The sequence below is a fragment of the Trachypithecus francoisi genome, unplaced genomic scaffold (assembly GCF_009764315.1).
Source record: "Trachypithecus francoisi isolate TF-2019V2 unplaced genomic scaffold, Tfra_2.0 Lachesis_group0, whole genome shotgun sequence".
NCBI classification, from domain to species: domain Eukaryota; kingdom Metazoa; phylum Chordata; class Mammalia; order Primates; family Cercopithecidae; genus Trachypithecus; species Trachypithecus francoisi.
In genome coordinates this window covers 180,460,671-180,480,567 of record NW_022681453.1, presented here as the reverse complement: position 1 = coordinate 180,480,567, position 19,897 = coordinate 180,460,671, and the positions used below count along the sequence as shown (strand labels likewise).

General features: G+C 42.0%; 1 protein-coding gene across 4 annotated transcripts in view; it reads left to right on the top strand.

Moving 5' to 3' along the window:
* Positions 1 to 19,897, top strand: part of OSBPL10 (oxysterol binding protein like 10) — a 331,754-nt gene that overhangs the window by 256,186 nt on the left and 55,671 nt on the right. For all 4 annotated transcript variants that reach the window (XM_033212888.1, XM_033212886.1, XM_033212887.1 and 1 more), the window contains one exon: positions 4,446 to 4,600. In XM_033212888.1, coding sequence (XP_033068779.1) covers positions 4,446 to 4,600 — 155 coding nt within the window. The remainder of the gene's footprint in view (positions 1 to 4,445; positions 4,601 to 19,897) is intronic.

The window sequence follows — 19,897 nt, the reverse complement described above, 5'->3', positions numbered from 1 at the left end:
GAGCTGGAGGCTGGAGCTATTCCTGTTCGGCCATCTTGCTCAGGATCTCTTTCCTCTTAGCCTTCTTGAGAATATTTTTTTTCCCCAAGCTCTGTACAGTCCTTTTTATTCACTCCATGTGAGAATATTTTTGCCTTCATCTCCAAGCGAGACAGGTCTATCCAGCCTCCTAAACCCATGATCATTTTTTTTTTTTTTTTTTTTGAGACGGAGTCTTGCTCTGTCACCCAGGCTGGAGTGCTGTGGCCGGATCTCAGCTCACTGCAAGCTCTGCCTCCCGGGTTCACGCCATTCTCCTGCCTCAGCCTCCCGAGTAGCTGGGACTACAGGCGCCGCCACCTCGCCCGGCTAGTTTTTTGTGGTTTTTAGTAGAGACGGGGTTTCACCGTGTTAGCCAGGATGGTCTCGATCTTCTGACCTCGTGATCCGCCCATCTCGGCCTCCCAAAGTGCTGGGATTACAGGCTTGAGCCACTGCGCTCGGCCACCCATGATCATTTTTTAAAAGCAGCTGAACTGATCTGAGATGGGCATCTTTCTCATGCACTGGCTGTTTGATGTTCTGAATCCATAGGGTCCACAGAAAGCTGTGCTCCCCAGCATGCATTGCCACCTTTCCTTGTCTTGTCCTGGTCTTTGTCTGTCCCAAGATACAGCGTACCACTGCCAGTTCAAACTCTACTTCTTGCCCTCTTGTGCCCTAGGTTGCCATATCTGGATAATGTTGGAATAGAGGGGAGGGAGGCACAGAGTTGAGGTATGGGAAGAATGACGGGGACTTTGTCCTGATTGCCTAGGCAAGCAGATGTCTTTTCTTCCCGCTAGTGTTTCATTTTGTTTAAAGACAGTCTTACTGTGTTGCCTGGGCTGGAGTGCAGTGGCATGATCGTGGCTAACTGCCTCAAACTCCTGGGCTCAAGTGATCTTCCCACCTCAGCATTCCAAGTAGCTGGGACTACAGGCATGTACCACCATGCCTGGCTAGTTTGTTAATTTTTTGTAGAGACAGTGTCTCACTGTGTTGCCCAAACTTCTTTATTTTTAAAAAGATTTCCTAACTGCTCTACAGGATGTTTACTGCTTGTGTAATAAAGCAAAGAATTTTTAAATAGCACCCCTATATCTATAGAACAACTGTTTGGTATTTTAGATCTGAATCCAGTTTGAGGTTTCGGAGGCAGGAATTGGTCAGCAGGAAAGGCAAAAGGTATCTGTCTGCCTCTCTTATGGCAGATTGCAGTGTCTTGAATCCTGGGTTGGTTTTCTTAGTTCAGCTCCATCTGCCTTGTTATTTGCAGACATTTCTCTCAAGTTCTGGTATTAGTGCATCTTTAGCCTTTGGTTTTAGTGTTGTGAGTTTTTACCTTTTAAAAAATAGCATGAAGTGCTGCTATATGGATGCTTTTTTTTTTTGCCATTAAGAAAAAATTGTAGTCAAATACACATAACATAAAATGCATCACCCTGACCATTTTCATGTGTACATCTCAGTAGTGTTTGGTACATTCACATTGTTGTATATATAACCAATCTCCAAAACTCTTTTCATCTTGCAAAACTGGAGCTCTTTACCTTTTAAATGTTAACTCCCCATTCCCTCCCATCCACTCCTCAGCCCCCAGCAACCACCATTCTATTCTCTGTCTTTTGGCCATTTTTTATTTGTTAATTTTTAGGAGGCTATGACGTGCACTCTTCTTAAAGTTTTCTATCTCTGATTTATTCAGCACATTCATATTGAGTGTACACTCTTTGCTAAACATGTTCATGGTTCTGGGGACACTACTGTGAGCAAGGGCAGTATTGTTCTTGTCCTCAAGGAGCTGACATTCCAGGGAGGAAAGAAAATCAACAAGTGAATGAGTGCGCTTGTGAGTTCAGACAATGCTAAGTCCTGGGAAGACAGCAAATGGCGATGTGACAGAGAGTGCCTTTGGGGTGCTGTTTTGGCCAGGGAGGTCCCAGAAGGCCTTTCTGAGCAAGTGATATTTTAGCTGACCCCTGGATCTATACAGGATACTTCCTCCCTGATGTAGAAGGACTGGAGGAACAGCCCTTTGGGAGGAAGGAACAGCATGCACAAACACTCTGAGACTGTCATGAACTTGGCACATTTGAGAAATGGAAAAATCTACTAATGTGACTTGAGCATACTAAGCAACGGGGAGAAGAGAACAAAATGAGGCTGGGCAGGTCATATAGCAAAGCCAGGCAGCTTAGATTTTGTTCCAATTGCAATTTGGGGCCTTTATTAATTTATTTATTTTGAAACAGGGTCTCTCATTGTCACCCAGGCTGGAGTGCAGTGGTGCAATCATGGCTCACTGTAGCCTCGACCTCCTGGGCTCAATATATCCTGCCACTTTAGCCTCTCAAGTAGCTGGGACTATAGGTGCGTGTCACCATGCCCTGCTAATTTTTGTATTTTCTGTAGAGACAGGGTTTTGCCATGTTCCCCAGGCTGGACTCAAACTCCTGGGTTCAAGTGATTTTACCTGCCTCAGCCGGGATCCCGAAGTGCTGGAGTTACAGGTGTGGGCCACCGTGTCTGGCCCACTTGAGGCTTTTAACAGTAGAGTTATGTGACCTAACACTTGACATTAAAAAAGATTTTTGCATAAAAATACACTTGAGTTGGATAATACTGCATACAGCAGCATACAGATGCATAAGCACCGCACGTACACGGTCTCTTCATCTGCTGCTGACAACCAGATTCCCCTGGGGATACGTCAGGAAAGTCTGGGATACCTGTAGACTTTTCTTTGAGTAATTCTAATGAAAAGGCTGACAGATAATATTGCTTTATGGATGGAACATCTGAGACCCTGAAATGTTGAATTGCAGTTCATGAGTCATTCTCTACTTTAGCCTAATTTTTCTTTATCATTTATTCTTGCTCTTAGACTTAGAACAGAATCTACAGAGTGTCAGTCAGCTAAGCTTGAGACTTACCTATTTTTTGTTACCTTTTTTGGAGACGGGGTCTTGCATTGTCACCAAGGCTGGAGTGCGGTGGCGTGATTTGGGCTAACTGCGGCCTTGACCACCTTGGCTCAATAGATCCTCCCACCTCAGCTACCCAAGTAGCTGGGACTCCAGGCTTGTGTCACCACACCTGGCTTACTTTAATATTTTTTGTAGGGATAGGGTTTCGCCTTGTTGCTTGGGTTGATCTCCAACTCCTGGGCTCAAGCGATCCTCCTGCCTCAGCCTCCCAAAGTGCTGGGATTATAGGCATGAGCCTCTGTGCCCACCGAGACCTATTTATTTGAATGGCAGAATTGCTATGGGGTAAAGAAATCCACCTCTGCCAACATGGCACTTGTATGCATATGTAACAAACCTGCACATTGTGCACACGTACCCTAAAACTGAAAGTATTAAAAAAAAAAAAAAAAGAAAAAAAGAAATCCACCTCTGGTTACTCCTGTTTCCATTAGTAGGTGTATAAAATATTCTACAATAATATGTGACCCTTAAAAAAATATTAGAGTAAAAGTCTCTACCCTTCCTCCCACAGGGAGTTGGTGGAGGATTCGAAAAATGGCTTTTGGGCCGGGCGCGGTGGCTCAAGCCTGTAATCCCAGCACTTTGGGAGGCCGAGACGGGTGGATCACGAGGTCAGGAGATCGAGACCATCCTGGCTAACACGGTGAAACCCCGTCTCTACTAAAAAAAAAAAATACAAAAAACTAGCCGGGCGAGGTGGCGGGCGCCTGTAGTCCCAGCTACTCGGGAGGCTGAGGCAGGAGAATGGCGTAAACCCAGGAGGCGGAGCTTGCAGTGAGCTGAGATCCGGCCACTGCACTTCAGCCTGGGTGGCAGAGCGAGACTCCCTCTCAAAAAAAAAAAAAAAAAAAAAAAAGAAAAAAAAGAAAAATGGCTTTTGGTTACCAGACTGCCATTTGTAAAAGTGTTTCTTGCTCGAATGGAATGAGTACCTGTGTGCTTGGTGATGGGGCTTCCTGACATCTGCCACACCAAGCCACGTCTGAGGGCAAGGGTGGCATCCTGTGCTCACACTGCAGGCATCTTTTCTGAGCCATGGCCATTGTGTCACTTGGAATTCAAACCCCATTTTGAGCAGTCTATTTTTGATAGAATCTGACTTTTCATTGTGAATATTTAGACATTTTTTAAAAGTTAAAACAAAACAAGAAAAACACCTTTATCTGGCTTTGGTAAATAGCAATGGTTTTTGTCCACTGTTGGGGAGTGAAACAGCCTGTGATGATTCTGATCCTGATATTATACAGAAACTCGTTCCTAAACAGATGATCAGAATCTGCACTTGCACTTGGTACTTCATTCAAAACAAGCCCTCTGTGTTTTACATCATGCCCTTTCCAAGCAGGTCTCTTCAGACAGTGGGTACGAATATTTCATGAGCTATAGATGTTTAATTTGGAAAACACTTGGCGTCATTCTAGGTCTTTATTTCAGAAAACATCCTGGGATGGCACGGGCCCAAGTCACATTCCACAGAGCAGCTGAAAAATGGGACACTTGGCTCTTTGCCATCAGCCAGTGCCAACATAACCTGGGCCATTTTACCAAACTCCACTGAAGATGAACAGACCTCACAGCCAGAGCCAGAGGTAAGCGTGCAGTCCTCTCCGTGCATTCATGGCTTGTGTTATCGCTTGTTCAGAAATATAGTAATTATATTTGTAACTTGCTCATCTCTTTGTTTCAAGAGGAGACAAATTAAAAAATGGAAGAATTGCCTGGAGAGACAAAATCAGCTATGTGCATGCCCGGCACTTCTCTTGTTCGTGTGTCTGGCAGCTGCTATGGGTGAATTGTGATCCTACGAATGAGGAATCTCCTATTTTCATTGAAATAGGAGTCATTTTAACTTCAAGTGGGAGAAATTCTAACAGACCCATTAACATGATGCCTATTGACATGATGGGAGCAGTTACAATATATTATGTTGCTCCCCTGAATAATGGCTTTTTCGTGTGGTTCCTGCTAATACAAGCTCTTGCCTCACATGCTCGACTCCTGCATGCTCCTGAGCCAGGCCGGGATCCGTGGGGCCATGGCCAACACTCCTTTTGGGCACTGAGCTGCAGCCCAGGTTCAGGCTGCCGAGGTTACGCACTGCCTCGTCAGGAGAGCAGTCCTTGCAGATCCTGGTGACCAACCAGGCTCCAACAGGCTTCATGGACTTTCTGTCATCTGCCCTCGTCTGGGCTCTCCTAACTCTGCCTCTAAGTGGCAGCTGGAGGGGAGCGAAATGCAGTGTCTCCTTTTGCCAGTATTATTTTGTGTCCTGAGTCCATTTTTGTTTTTCTTGTTCTTTTGATGCACATGATATAGTCTTGATACGGTCTCTTGAACTGGGCAGAGGCCTTCTTTAACCATGCGTTAGAGGTTGTTCTTAATTTCCGTTGAAATCTTTTTCGCCTGAAAATTGTAGAACACTCACAAAATCTATTTGATAAGGTTGAAAGCCCCAAAGCAGTGTCTTTGATCAAATGGTTTTGGTTATCAATGGAAATTTTTCTCCAAGCAGCATAGGATTATATTCTTGGACAGTGAGGTAGTAGCATAGCGCTTGTAAAGTCAGATTAGGCTGCCTACAAATATTTCATGGGCATCTTTAAGGGGCTTTAGAAGGGTATGAAGTGAATAGTGGCTGTGGATTTTTGAAAGGCATTTGCTCTGTATGTACAAGGAGTATCAGGGTCTAGAAACTCATGCAGCTGATGTGCAAGTGAATTAGAAGGTAAGTTGGCGACCATGTGAATGGTAGAGAAGTGAGTTATTAGATCTTTAGTGATCATTTTTTAGATCCTTATTTCTAGCAGCATTCTTGGGCAAAATCTAACTTACTTATTATGGCTCGTACTATTTCTGACTTTGTAAGTCCTCTTTAGTGTTTCTTCTGTGTTTTTCTGATAGGTGTTCCCTCTGACCCCCAAGGTTTGAGGCCAGGTCTGTTGTTTTTTTACACAAAGTTGTTGCCCACTTTACCTCACCAGTCAGTAGCATTGGCAAAAAAAATTAGCATATGATTATCTGTAAGAAATAACTAACTCCTGGCCGGGTGCAGTGGCTCACACCTGTAATCCCAGCACATTGGTAGGCTGAGGCTGGTGGATCACGAGGTCAGGAGTTCGAGACCAGCCTGACCAACACGGTGAAACCCCATCTCTACTAAAAATACAAAAATTAGCCGGGCGTAGTGGCGCACACCTGTAATCCCAGCTACTCAGGAGGCTGAGGCAGGAGAATCGCTTGAACCCGGGAGCAGAGGCTGCAGTGAGCCAAGATCACGCCATTGCACACCAGCCTGGGCGACAGAACAAGGCACCATCTCAAAAAAAAAAAAAGAAGAAAAGAAAAAAAAAAAGAAATAACTAATTCCCAAGTTCAACTTTAAAAATAATACATCCTGAAGAAGAAGAACTAGCCAGAGCTTTTTTCATTAAGGTAGGGAGACAGTCATTAATTTCTAGTTGTCATTTTTTTCCCTTAATTGTTTTGTCAGAGCAAGGTAAGATTTTGTTTGATTCCATGTAGCAGGGAAGGTCTTATGGAGTAGAATGGTGTTTTGGTGGTTTTCTGAGAAAAGAGAATTTTTTGCAAAGACTGCCCTCATTTTTTCCAGTGAGTGCTATGGCAGATGATTCTCAAAACCCAAACAGCTAGTAGAGCTTGGACACTATTTTTCTTCTTAGGCCATTGTGCCTTGCCACATTTTTTTGTCTTAATAGTTCAAAAAACTAGCGACATCCACACAATAGTTTTTCTGTCAGAAAAAGAAAATGTTGCTATTGCCTCCTTTCTGTACATTGTGGAGGAATAACTTCTATGTAGAATGAAGTGAAATTCTTAAAGGTTAAAAATGCCTTATGAGCAGGTCCTTAATGCTTTTGATCTAGAAAATATAGTTACTTATGTGAGTGGTCGTTGGGAAACTAACTTTCAGAATTGTGGTTATTAGGGTCATGTAGCTAAATTAACTATTGTCTTCTGGTTTACTGTTTAGAACATGTTAGGTCTTTGGGGGGATAAGTGGAATACCAAAGGTAGCTCCCCTCTGCTGGTTCTGGCTTCCCATAAAATAACCTACATCTGAAACAGTAATGCATTTTGAAGCTTAGTCTGTTTAATTCCCAGAAGAATAAAAGCTCAAAGAGCTGTATGTATTTAATACATGAGTTAGAAGAGAGCTGTGATCGGCTCTGTTATAAAATGTAGTAACCTTATCATTTTATTCTGCTGGGGCTAGAACTAACTAAACGTGAAAATGAAATATTCTTCCATAATGAAATGAGTTAGGATCTTGGTTTTACCTATTAGTAGAACAATTTTTCAATGAAAAACACCATCTGAAATGTAAGTCTAGATGGAAAAAGGTTTTCGGTGTGTCTCTTCATCAGGTATGCCTTACTTTAGGACAGGAAGGATGGTGATTGGAGTAGAGACTGTGGACCGAGCTCTCTTGACTTTTTCTTTTTTTTGAGATTTTTTTTTTCTCCTCTGTTGCCAGGCTACAGTGCAGTGGCACGATCGATCTCAGCTCACTGCAACCTCCACCTCCCGGATTCAAGCGATTCTCATGCCTCAGCCTCCTGAGTAGCTGGGATTACAGGCACATACCACCACACCCAGCTAATTTTTGTATTTTTAGTAGAGACGGGGTTTCACCATGTTGGCCAGGATGATCTCGATCTCCTGACCTCGTGATCTGCCTGCCTTGACCTCCCAAAGTGTTGGGATTACAGGCGTGAGCCACCACGCCTGGCCACTCTCTTAACTTTCTATTTTCTTGATTGGAGAGATTGGAAACCTAACAGCTATATGTCCCAGACTTTCTTACAGTCGGATTTCTGAACACGTTACAGGGAGATGCATTTGTGTGAGATTTGGAAGACCAAGTTCCTTCTGTTCATGCTGCTGGCAGGCAGTGGCATGGAGGTTGGAGTGTTGAGAGGCAGCTGTGGTGGCCACACTCATAGTTCCAGGCCTTAGTCCCACCTCCATGGGTGTGGCAACAGCTTTCTGACCTCTGAATCACAGCCACCTACATTGTTGTGACCTGGAACTTAGAAGTCTAAGGGGCGTGCTGGGCGTGGTGGCTCATGCCAGTAATCCCAGCACTTTGGGTGGTCGAGTTGGGTGAATCACGAGGTCAGGAGTTTGAGACCAGCCTAACCAACACGGTAAATCCCCGTCTCTACTAAAAATACAAAAATGAGCTGGGCGTGGTGGCATGTGCCCGTAATCCCAGTTACTCAGGAGGCTGAGGCAGCAGAATCGCTTGAACCTGGGAGGCAGAGGTTGCAGTGAGCTGAGATTGTGCCACTGCACTCCAGGCTGGGTGACAGAGTAAGACTCTGTCCCCTCCAAAAAAGAAAAGTCTAATGGGGCCCCTGATGTCTGCTCCTCCAGCCTTTTAAATAATTTTATAGGCACCTAATTTCCATATCAAATTCCTTTCTGACTGCAACACCTGGAGTGGTTTCTGTTTTCTGCACCCATTGTGACTGGTTGGACTCTTGGCACAGGAGAGCCCAGGGCAATGAGGTAAACCCATCCTGAATGACAGAGCTCACACATGACCATGCATACCTACCTTCCAGAGGACATATCTGAGCGACAAAACCTTAACTGTTTTTTTAAAAGTCAGATTTATTGAGGCATAATTCACAAACAATATAATTCACCATTTAAAAATGAGAGGTTCTCAGTCTTAACAAATCATAGTAGTAAACCTAATCCAAATCGAATTCAAAATCTGAATTAGATTGGAATTAAATCTGAATCCCTAATTCAAAATCTAAAATGCCCCCAAATCTGAAACTTTTTTAAGGCCGACATGACACTCAAAGGAAATGCTCCTTGGAATATGTTGGATTTCAGATTTTTGAATTTGGGATGCTCAACTGGTATAATGCAAAAATTCCAACATCCAAAAAAATTCAAAATCCAAAACACTTCTTCTCCCAGGCGTTTCAGGTGAGGGGTACACAACCTGTATAGAACAGTTCTACTGACCCCAAATTCCCTCATGCCCCTTTGTAGTCAAATCTGTCCCCCAGCCCGTGGCAACCACTGATCTATTATTTGTCCCTATAGTTTTGTCTTTCCCGGAATGTCATGTATATGGAATCATGCAGGATATAGCCTTTTGAGTAGGGCTTCCTTCACATAGTGTAATGCATTTGAGATACATCCATGTTACGTGAATCATACTAATGCATTCCTTTTGCGTTGAATAGTACTCATGGGATCTACAGTTTATCCATTCACTAGTCGAAGAGCATTTGGTAACTTTAAAAACTTTCTCACATTTTTTATGGGTAAGCTGGAAAGGGGGAGCAATGAAAAATAATGTTGTGTTAATTATTTGAGGGTAAATATCTGGTGCCCAGATACCTACCCATGGCCTTAGGACCATCAGGACTATAGCCCCGCCCCTGGAGACCATAAGCAGAGTGTTTCTAAGCCTGTTCCTCAAGAGCACACCGTCAACTCTTATCATCCCGTGTTGACTGTCCCAGTTAGCAGCTTTGCCTAGTTAGTTGTCTGGATTATAGTGGCAACAATGCTATCAAGAGACCACATATTCCATACCCCTACAAATCTAGCAGATGTAGAAAAACTTATAATGTCTTTATGTACTGAGTACTATATCAGCACATAAGTTAGCTAAATGGACTTTGGTTAAAAAATTGCATAACTGAATTTCAAGTAAACATGTCCTAATCATCCCTTTCCAAAGGAAGAAAAATTGTTTTAAGAATAAAGGAAGGAGACTGATATAAAAGATTTATCTGAGTTCTGTGTCAAGAATTTTCATGCTTTTGATTGAATCATCATTTTAGCCCTGAACTTTTGAACTACTTAACAACCCATAAAGCTGTCCATTTGAAATCCTCTGATGTTCAACTCGAAGCCTGCCCAGTACAATCCCCTCAACACATTTTTATCATTTTTTAATTTTTCATTCCCATGATACATCATTGTATAGGTAGATGTTGGTTGCGGATGTATCCGGTGTGGGATGGTGATAGATTTTTAGAGATGAACAAGGTTAATATGTTGTTTTGATCCTGTAAATAATTCTTTTAAAGTTGCAATCTTATAAGTTTTTTTGAAATATGTGACACATATTTATTTGTGGTCAACAGTTTGAGGACTGAGGCAGCTATCACTGACTTAGGATGATTAAAAATCACTTTATTGAATCCTGTGATAACCTCACAGAGTTTAATTCCAAATGGTTGCTGCATAGGAAATATCATTGATCAAGTTTAAAATTTGTTATAAGTAAATTTTGTGGCTGATAGGATTATCCTTCCACACTCCACTCCTCATCTCTCATCATCAAACAGACTATATCTCCTTCCAAGAATCTGTAGAATAGACTTTTGTTTTCCTTTGAATCATGACCTTTGATTCACTAAATCTTAGAAGAGTCTTTAGGAGTCAAATGGCCACTCCCCAAACTGGAGTGGTTGTTTGACTTGCCAAGCATCACAGAACTTAGGTTGACACAAAATTGATATCTGGACTTGCTTTCTCCCAAGCTAGTGCTCTTTCCTTCCTACTGCACCATCTCCTATATTGGATAGGATTCTTTCAGATGCAAATAATAGGAAACCCTACAATTAATAGCTCAAATAGTAATAAATTTAAGCCTGGGCATGGTGGCTCATACCTGCAGTCCCAGCATTTTAGGAGGTCAAAGCAGGAGGATCACTTGAGGCGAGGACGTCAAGACCAACCTGGGCAACACAGACCCTGTCTCTATAAAAAAACATAAAAATTAGCCAGGCAATGGGGGTACGTGCTGATGGTCGCAGCTACTCGGGAGGCTGAGGTGGGAGGATTGCTTGAGCCTGGGAGGTTGAGGCTGCAGTGGGCTGTGATCACACCACTGCATTCGAACCTTGGTGACAGAGTGAGATCCAGTCTCAGAAAATAATAATAATAATAATAAATTTTTGGGCAAAAGAATTCTGGAAGTAGGTGCTTCCAGGTCTGGCGCAGCAACTCTTGATGGCCTCAAAGATATGAGTTTCTTCCATTCCTCCTCCTGTTTATCATTATGCTTGTCATTTCATGGTGACAGCATCATAGCTATAGTCCTAAATATTGCATCCTCACAACATATCCTTTAAAAGAAAGGATGGGAACCCTTCTCAAGACACTTTTTGAGGCCGGGTGCAGTGGCTCACGCCTGTAATTCCAGCACTTTGGGAGGCCGAGGCAGGTGGATCTTGAGGTCAAGAGATCGAGACCATCCTGGCCAACATGGTGAAACGCTGTCTCTACTAAAAACACAAAAATTAGCTGGGCGTGGTGGAGGGTGCCTATAATCCCAGCTACTTGGGAGACTGAGGAAGGAGAATCACTTGAACTTGGGAGGCGGAGGTTGCAGTGAGCTGAGATCGCGCCACTGCACTCCAGCCTGGCAACAGAGCGAGACTCTGTCTCAAAAAAAAAAAAAAAAAAAGACACTTTTTGTTTGGGAAGCGAAGCCCCCTTAGTACACTCCCCGTGTTATCTCACAGCCAGAGCTAGATCACACACCTACTCCAAGACCCATAACTGGTGGTGGGTCACTGGATTTTCATGAGCCACCCACCCTGGCTATGGAGCGTGCCTTACCTGAGATCAAAGGGATCTCAGATCCCAGAGAGACCAGAATTGGGTTTTTGTCAGCAAGAGAAAAGAGGATATTGGCTTTTGGGTAGTGGTAGATTGTGTCTGCCTTACCCCTGATCTACCCCAAATAGGTTTTCTTCATGCAGGAGTCATCTTCAGCCCCACAAGACTTTTCTGACCTGGCCGTTTCATCTCATAGACCTAATTCTTTGAGGGAAGACACTATGTGTGATTCTTCTCTGGAAACTCCAGAGTATTTAGGAAAGTATGACGCACATAGCAGATACTCTAAGTATGGAATGAATGAATGTGAACGATGAGGTACATTGGTAGTGTTCATGACTAAAGGGCATGTTTCCCTATTGTTCTCATCTCTGTGCTCCTCCCTATGGCTTCCGGGAGTTCCAGTAGAAGTAAGTTTAACCTGTTGAGTGGCATATGACTTACATATCCTGCTGTGATGAAAGATGCATCCACGGCCACTGTCCTGGAGCTCTCCAGGCAGAAGATGCTTCTATGAATTGGTCCATTCCTCGTCAGTGGCCTTGATCAGCTATCTAACAGGTGCTAAGTGGTTGTAGTTATACGTGGAATTATTTTTGTGGGAGGGTCCCCGATCATGGGATAGAATTCTTATTGTAATCTTTTAGAAGAGCTGCTGAAGACATTCCATTTAGATCCTCACACTAAAGAAATAACCAATGATTTGATTAGTCGGATTGTTTCTTTTTCTCTTCTGGTTGTTGTTGGTCTGGAGGGAAAGTAGTTCATCCTTCAGACAAATGTAGAAGATATGCCTCCTAGCTATCAGACCTTCAGGACTCACTAAAAATCAGAAAGAGCCAGACTGTTCTTATGCTTAAAAATACACTGCTTCTTCATTAGTTTGTTCTGTGTTCCAGTATAGTAAGACAGTGATGATTTATCTATGCAATTATTTTATTCACTCAGCAGATACTGAGCTCTTATTATATAGTGGGCATTGAATGGAGCCCACCCTTAGTTTAGCAGGTTTTCATAACCCAGTTTATTAGCTCTGTACATGTTTCATAATAGTTATAATTATTCTGTATATCATGAGATTAGCAGCAAGAGAAATGTCTCTTAGCCAAGTGACACGGTTAGTACCCTAAGACTGTAGGTCCTGGTGTCATGTGGTTGTGGATCTACCTATGGCCTGCGGCAATTGAGATGACCATCTGTGAGATGACGTGAAATTTGAAGATGTGCTTCTGTGGTTATCTCCTAGGCTATACTGCCTCCTATGGTTAAGAGCTCCTCCTGTCTGTCTTGCAAAACAGCATCTTTCTGCCCTCCTTCCTTTTCATTCTTAGCAACTCACAATGTAATCATCACACACAAGCCTAAGCCCTGCACACATTTTTCAAGAACTTGTTCGACTTGGTTTCTGGCAGCTTTCATGAGCTCTCTGAGTACAAGGCATGATAGTATATTTTTCTGTGTCGTTTTGGGGGATTCATTTCAGCTTATGCTCATTTTTCAAGGATTTTTTTCTTTCCTCCATTGCTTTTCTCTTCCTCTCTTCCTTTTTTGTGGGTGATAATAAGGTTTTGCTTCTTGGGTGGGTGTTGTTTTTATAAGAGGAGGGGAATATAGTGGAAGGTCTGAAATCATGCCTTTGCTATGGCCAGTAGGATATGTGCTGGGGCTTTTAACGGGTTTCGACACGGGACGGAGAGAGTTTTTGGCAGTGGCCTTAGGAGTGTTCACGGTGTTGCCTTCCTTCTCTCCCCTCCCCCGAGGCCTGTGTGGCTTTGTGACGTAAACACCCACCAGAGTGCTGGGGAGGAGCCATCTTGGATTTGCCAACTGTAAGCTGGAGCTATATGAAAAAACTAAGCACCAAGTGATATAATCTCTCCTATCCTGCAGCAGTACTCAAGGGATTAAGCGCTTTGAAACTGGTGAATGAAAAGGACTTAAAGCCCTGCAATGTTTAGTCTGGGTTTTCCCTCCTCTTTCCCCTTTTCTCTTTTCTGTTCATTCTTGTTGCCACAAAGGGAGAAAGTCAGACCTGAACCAGAGGTGAAGAGTTGAAGAGATTGTGGCGATGTGGTACCAAAAGTTTTAGTATTCTGTTGTTTGGGGGTATTTAGTCTCACCCTCTAAACATGGCCCTAAATTTCACAGCTCCCTCTGCTTCCTTCTCACTTGCCTAGTTCTATGAAATTATATCAGTATAAATGAGCTCTTCACCATCTGCCTGGCTTATATTTGTATTTGCCCACGGTGAATGACTATTTTAAAAGTGATTTATTTTCTGGCCCTGATGACGCTCACTTTCTAAAGATGAAAAGTCAACGCTCAGAGATTTATGATCTTGGGAAAAGAATGTTATGGGAGAAAAGAGTAAAATATTTCTCACATCTACTTTGGGCTTCGCCTGAGTTAATCGATGAGTTCTTGTATCCCTTTTGTAATTTGAATTGAGTTTTGTAGATGGCTTATGGCTCTGTGCATTGCAGGGGCTTACTGTGTGCTAAATAATAATTGTAAATTTAAAATTCTTTTGGTACTGATGATGGATGTGAGCCACTAGGGGGAAAGTTGTGTGTGTGTGTGTGTGTGTGTGTGTGTGTGTGTGTGTGAGAGAGAGAGAAACAGAGCAAGTGAGTGAGCCATAGAATTGTCTTTTAGTTCTGGCAGTGTTTTTCAGATCTTATGGATGTAGGAATCAAATAGCCATTCTGCAGTACTTGAAAGTACCGTACCAGCAGCTGTTTAGCTCTCCATCCAGTCCCCAGCCACACCGGGACCATAGCCTTCCTCACCCATAAAGATACTGGAGCAGCCCTGACCAAGGCCATGGACTCCATGAGGTACCCTGTGGAGTTGGGTGTCATGCGGTGCTCTTTCACCACTGTCTTTTCTCTCTCTCAGATAACGATGTGCTCCTGTCCCTCCCAATCTCCACCCTTTTCTCTGTCATTCACCATCTACAGCCAGCTAAGCCTGTGCTGGTCCTCATGTCACATAAAGTTCTCTCTATTGGCTCTAGTGGTCCCATTAAATGACCACATTACCAATAAGTATAAGAAGAGCGGTGGACATACAGCTGTGTGAAGGTTTTGGAAATGAAATGAGATGCAGTCGAGAGCAGTGTATCAATCCTGAAAACCCTGGCAGTGCTCCTTAGATTGCTCCAAATCTCCATTCTCATTTTTCTTGATCATCTCATCAGAATTGCTTTTCTTTAAAATATATAAGAAATGTATATAACTTTGTTAATATTTATAAATTAATACTGTGAGAGTATCAAATCTTAATTTATTTACAGCAAATGTATTTAGCCCACATTATGAGTTGAATATAGCTTTGTGGGTTACCCTGGAAACCCCCATGAATCACGGTTATTTTTTGGAAAATGTGTTTCAGATTCCAAATATCTTCTTTTTACTAGCTTGTGTACTAAAATGCAGGGCCAGCTTGTAGTTCTGACTTTAAAAAAAATATGTGTATATATAATGTAATTCAAGGAGAAAACTACTCCTTTGAAGGATGTGAACTTTTCTTATAGAAGATTGATACTAATTTCATGTATTGAATTGAGAAAAGAAATGGAAGCAAGAGGGACTTACACTTACGTTTACGTGGCTTTTAAAAATTCCATTATGATGAGTTTTTAGTGCTAAAACATTTATTTAGAATGGAATATATATAGAAATTCCCATAATGGGAAAATCCTTGCCCATTTTAGATATTGCTGTGCTAGACCAGTGGTTCTTGAGCAGATGAGTGAGGACTCTTGTGCCCTGCAGACATGAGGGGCAGGTGCTCATGACGGTCATTGACTAGGGCTTATGAGAAGCCTTTATAAACTTCACTCTCCACCTCACAAAAGCCGGGTTTTTGTTGATATCATCTGAGAATACAGGTTCCTTGATGGACGCAATCAATTGGTTGGACATAAGATACAAAATCATAATGAAAACAAGAGATTCTGTTTTGGATAATTTGGCTGTTAAGATGAGTTTAAAAAAAAAAAAAAAAGTCCAAGTCCCAAGGGTATTTTGGGGAAGTGCAGTTAAATTGTTGCATTTCTAGGTTGGTGAGAATGAGGTGAATAATCAGCATTTGGGTCTCTTTAAGCTGTTTCATGATGGGGGATGGGGATTCACACGATGTCTCTCTGGAGCCCCAGCTGTGGAGTCTGACAAAGCACTTTGAACCCAAGCTCTTTCAATGATTGCCTGTAAGAATGTAAGCATGTGAATTATTAATGGTTGTATAATGGTATTTCCTGATGAAAATGTTGTAAACATTATATGAGATCATATATCGCCAGTGTCCAGCTCAATGCCTGGCACTCAATAGTAAGTCCTTATTAAAATTGTTCTTTGGCCGACCTAGCTTATCTTTATTTGTAGATATGAAGTATGTTGCGAAACACTTAAGAACATGTGTCGTCATGCTATTCTGGGCTAAGCAAGATTCATTTCTCTTTTGTTTGTCTTCCAAAGGAGTAGTCTGGGTGTAAATAATGACATCTGCCATTTATATAATGGAGCATGGTTTACCAAGGGCTTCCACTAATAACTTATTCAAATATGGCTTCTCCACATAGAACTAATTTAATAATCATCAGGCTAGTTCTGTTGCTGGTGTCTTGTCTGGGTTTTCTCTGAGGAAGTCCTAAAATCACCTGGCGTGGCCCCAGGTCAGTGAGCATCCACAGGTGGGAAGCCCAGGTAGCTGATTTCACAGCACATCTCAGGCTGGTGCATCAGAGGAAATCTGTGTATACGGAAATAAAGGAAATATAAGTAGGTCATATTAGATTCCTGTTGCTGCTGTAACAAATTACCACAAATATATTCTCTTACAGTTCTGTTGGTTAGAAGTCTGACACAGGTCCCAGTGGGCTAAACTTAAAGTGTTAGAAGGGCTGTGTTGCTTTCTGGACGCTGTAGGGTAGAATTTGTTTCCTTGGCTTTTCCGGCTGCTAGAGGCTGCCTGCATTCCTTGGCTTGGGCCCATTGCTCCATCTTCAGAGCCAACAGCATTGCATCTCATTGACCCTCCTTCCACAGTCCCATCTCCCTCTGACTTCCCTCTTCTGCCTCCCTCTTCCACTCTTAAGGCCCCTTGTGATTACACAGAGCTCACCCAGATAATCTAGGAAAATTGCTCTATTTTAGGATCAGCTGATTAGCAAACTCAATTCCATTTGCAACCTTAATTTCCCATTGCCATGTAACCTAACATATCAGGACTTGAACATCTTTGGGCCTTTTTTTTTTTTTTGAGACAGATTCTTGCTCTATTGCCCAGGCTGGAGTGCAGTGGCGTGATCTTGGCTGTAGATTCAAGCGATTCTCGTGCCTCAGCCTCCCCAGTAGCTATGATTACAGGCAGCCACCACCATGCCTGGCTAATTTTTTATATTTTCAGTAGAGATGGGATTTTGCCATGTTGCCCAGGCTGGTCTTGAATTCCTGAGCTCAGACAGTCCTCCCGCCTTGGCCTCCCAAAGTGCTAAGATTACAGGCATGAGCCACCACGCCCGGCCGTCTTTGGGCCATTTTCACACCTACAGCAGCAGGGGAGTTGACTGGCATTCACAGAATACATTACATAGAGCATGCAGTTAAAACTAGGCTCAACCTCTGGCTGGTGGAAATTAAGCAAGTTGTTCTGTTCCCTTTGAGGAAAGCGGTCAGCTCAGCTGGACTCATTATTGGAAAATAAGTGCCTGGCTTTGCTTTTTATACACAGTGAAGCCTTTTCAAACTTGCTTTTCCCAGCTACCCCTGCCTTTGCCACTCCCTTCCTCCCTGTACCTCCCAAGAGCCTCAGAATTCAGCCGGACATGAAACCATGATGTCTCATTTTTTACAGTTTCTACAATTCATGCTTTGGCAGTAGTAGGAGGATGATTTTTAAAATTATTGTAAAACAGCATAATTATTGCATTAAAATACAGTAGAAACCTATAGGAAGTCAGAAGTAAAAACCCCGTATTTCCTTTTGATGCCACCTCCTTGGAAGGAGCTATTGTGTGTCTCTTATGGGAAATTTGTACAGCAAACATATATATATTTATTTATTCTTTAACTGTTTTTATACCAGTGGAATCACAGTATGAATAATGTTCTGTGGCTTTTCAATTTGACTATATATCTTAGGTATCTTCACATGTCAGTATGTTGAGATTGTTTGCATTCTTTTGAACAGCTACAAAGCCATTCCAGTTTATGAATACATCTATGGAGTTATGTGCTATATTTTATTTAACTAGTAATTTATTTAACTAGACCCTAGGAGTGACATTTATATTGTCTAGTTTTTCATTATTATAAATTGTCCTCTACATGTATTGTGTACACTTACAGAAATATATCTTATATAGGAAAACTTTCCAGCAGTAGAATTTAACTGAAATTCAGTTAACAAATGTGGGAATTTAAGGTTTGATAAGTATTACCACGTTCCCCTCCAAGATTAAGCCAAATGTACACTTTCTCAGCATTGTGTGAGGGTTGCTATTATCCTGTCTCTCACCATTAAGGAATGAATGTCAAGCTCTTATTTTATTTCTAGTTTATTTTTAAGATAAATGGTATCTTGTTTTTAATTTCCCTCTTTATAATTATGAATGAAGTTAAGCATATTTTCACATTTATTAGCCATTCGTATTTCCTTTGTCTTTAATATCTTGTTCATAGTCTTTGTATATTTTTCAGTTGGGTTATTGGACTTCCTAATTAATGTTTTCTAAGACTTCTTTTAATATACCAAGCCAGTGAATTTTTAATAATGTGGAGCAAGTATTTTTCCACCTTTTGGGTGCATTTTTCGAGGTAAGAAGCAGTAACAACAATCATGATTATGTCCCCGCTGTAAAATGTTTTCTCATGAAGATCCCTTAGCTTGAAGCGTTTTGAGAGTCAGATTCCCCTTACATCCTTTTATAATTTAGCATTAGTTTAAAATTCAGCTCCAGGATTTTATGTGCTGCTGTCTAGGAACACCCACTGGAATGAGCCAGCAGGTGATGCTGCGTGTGGGCTGTTTTGTAGGGATGAACAGCAGCTATGGGAATGTACACTAACTGATATATATATACATTTATCCTTCCTGGAAACATCATCTAGCAAGACTCTAGCAGTCCTCTTATTAAGAGAACTGTACCGTGTGGAGAGGTAGTTTTTCTACCCTCACTTTCTTGCTGGTCTAGGTCCTTACTTGAAAACAAAGTGAAAATATGTAGAGATGCATTCCATGGAGGTTCTGATTTGGACCTTCCATCCCCATCCAGGGTATGATGTTACTGGTTTTTAATGCAGTTTTATGCAAGATACTTGTCAAATTGAAAAAAATATATTTATTCCTTAAAAATGAAACGCTTAATGACATAAAAACTTTTTAAAAGAAATTCAAAGACACTGGATTAAGTATAGCATGATGAAATATTCAGTTAAATATCAATTTCCAATAAAGTGTCACATACTCTGTTATTTTGAAACTTTTGAAACTCACATGAAGGATGAGTTTCATGATCCTGTTTTGTGAAAACGGGATGAAGATGTATTCAGGAGTAGAGAATTCTGTCAAAATCTCTAAATTGACAAATTCTCTAAAGTGACAGAAAACCTAGTTTGGAAAGTCATCATGGAGTTATTTTATGCTACAGAAATGGAAATTCTGGGGCTGGGCATGGTGGCTCATACCTGTAATCCCAGCACCTTGGGAGGCCAAGGCAGGCAGATCACGAGGTCAGGAGATTGAGACCATCTTGCCTAACACTCTGAAACCCCGTCTCTACTAAAAACACAAAAAATTAGCCAGGTGTGGTGTCACGTACCTGTAGTCCCAGCTACTCGGGAGACTGAGGCAGGAGAATTTGCTTGAACCTGGGAGGCAGAGGTTGCAGTGAGCCGAGATCATGCCGCACTCCAGCCTGGGCAACAGAGTGAGACGAAGAAAAAGAAAAGAAAGAAAGAAAAAAAAAAAGAAATGGAAATTCTGTGCGACAGAGTGATGCAAACAAAAACTAGAATATGTAGTATTTAAAGGATCGTAGGTCCTACCTGAGCACAGTTATGTCTTAAAATTCACCTTTTGTGCTAAATATAAGAATCCCACTGTTCTGATTATTAATAGTGCTACTACATACGGTTTGTGTTACCCCAGGATGATTACAGCTGTCTCACAAATTTCCCCTGGAAGTTTTCAGTGAATGAAGCATTTGAGAGTAGGACAAAGCAAAGCATGAAAATGTGACAGTTTTTAAAGTAGAGGACATA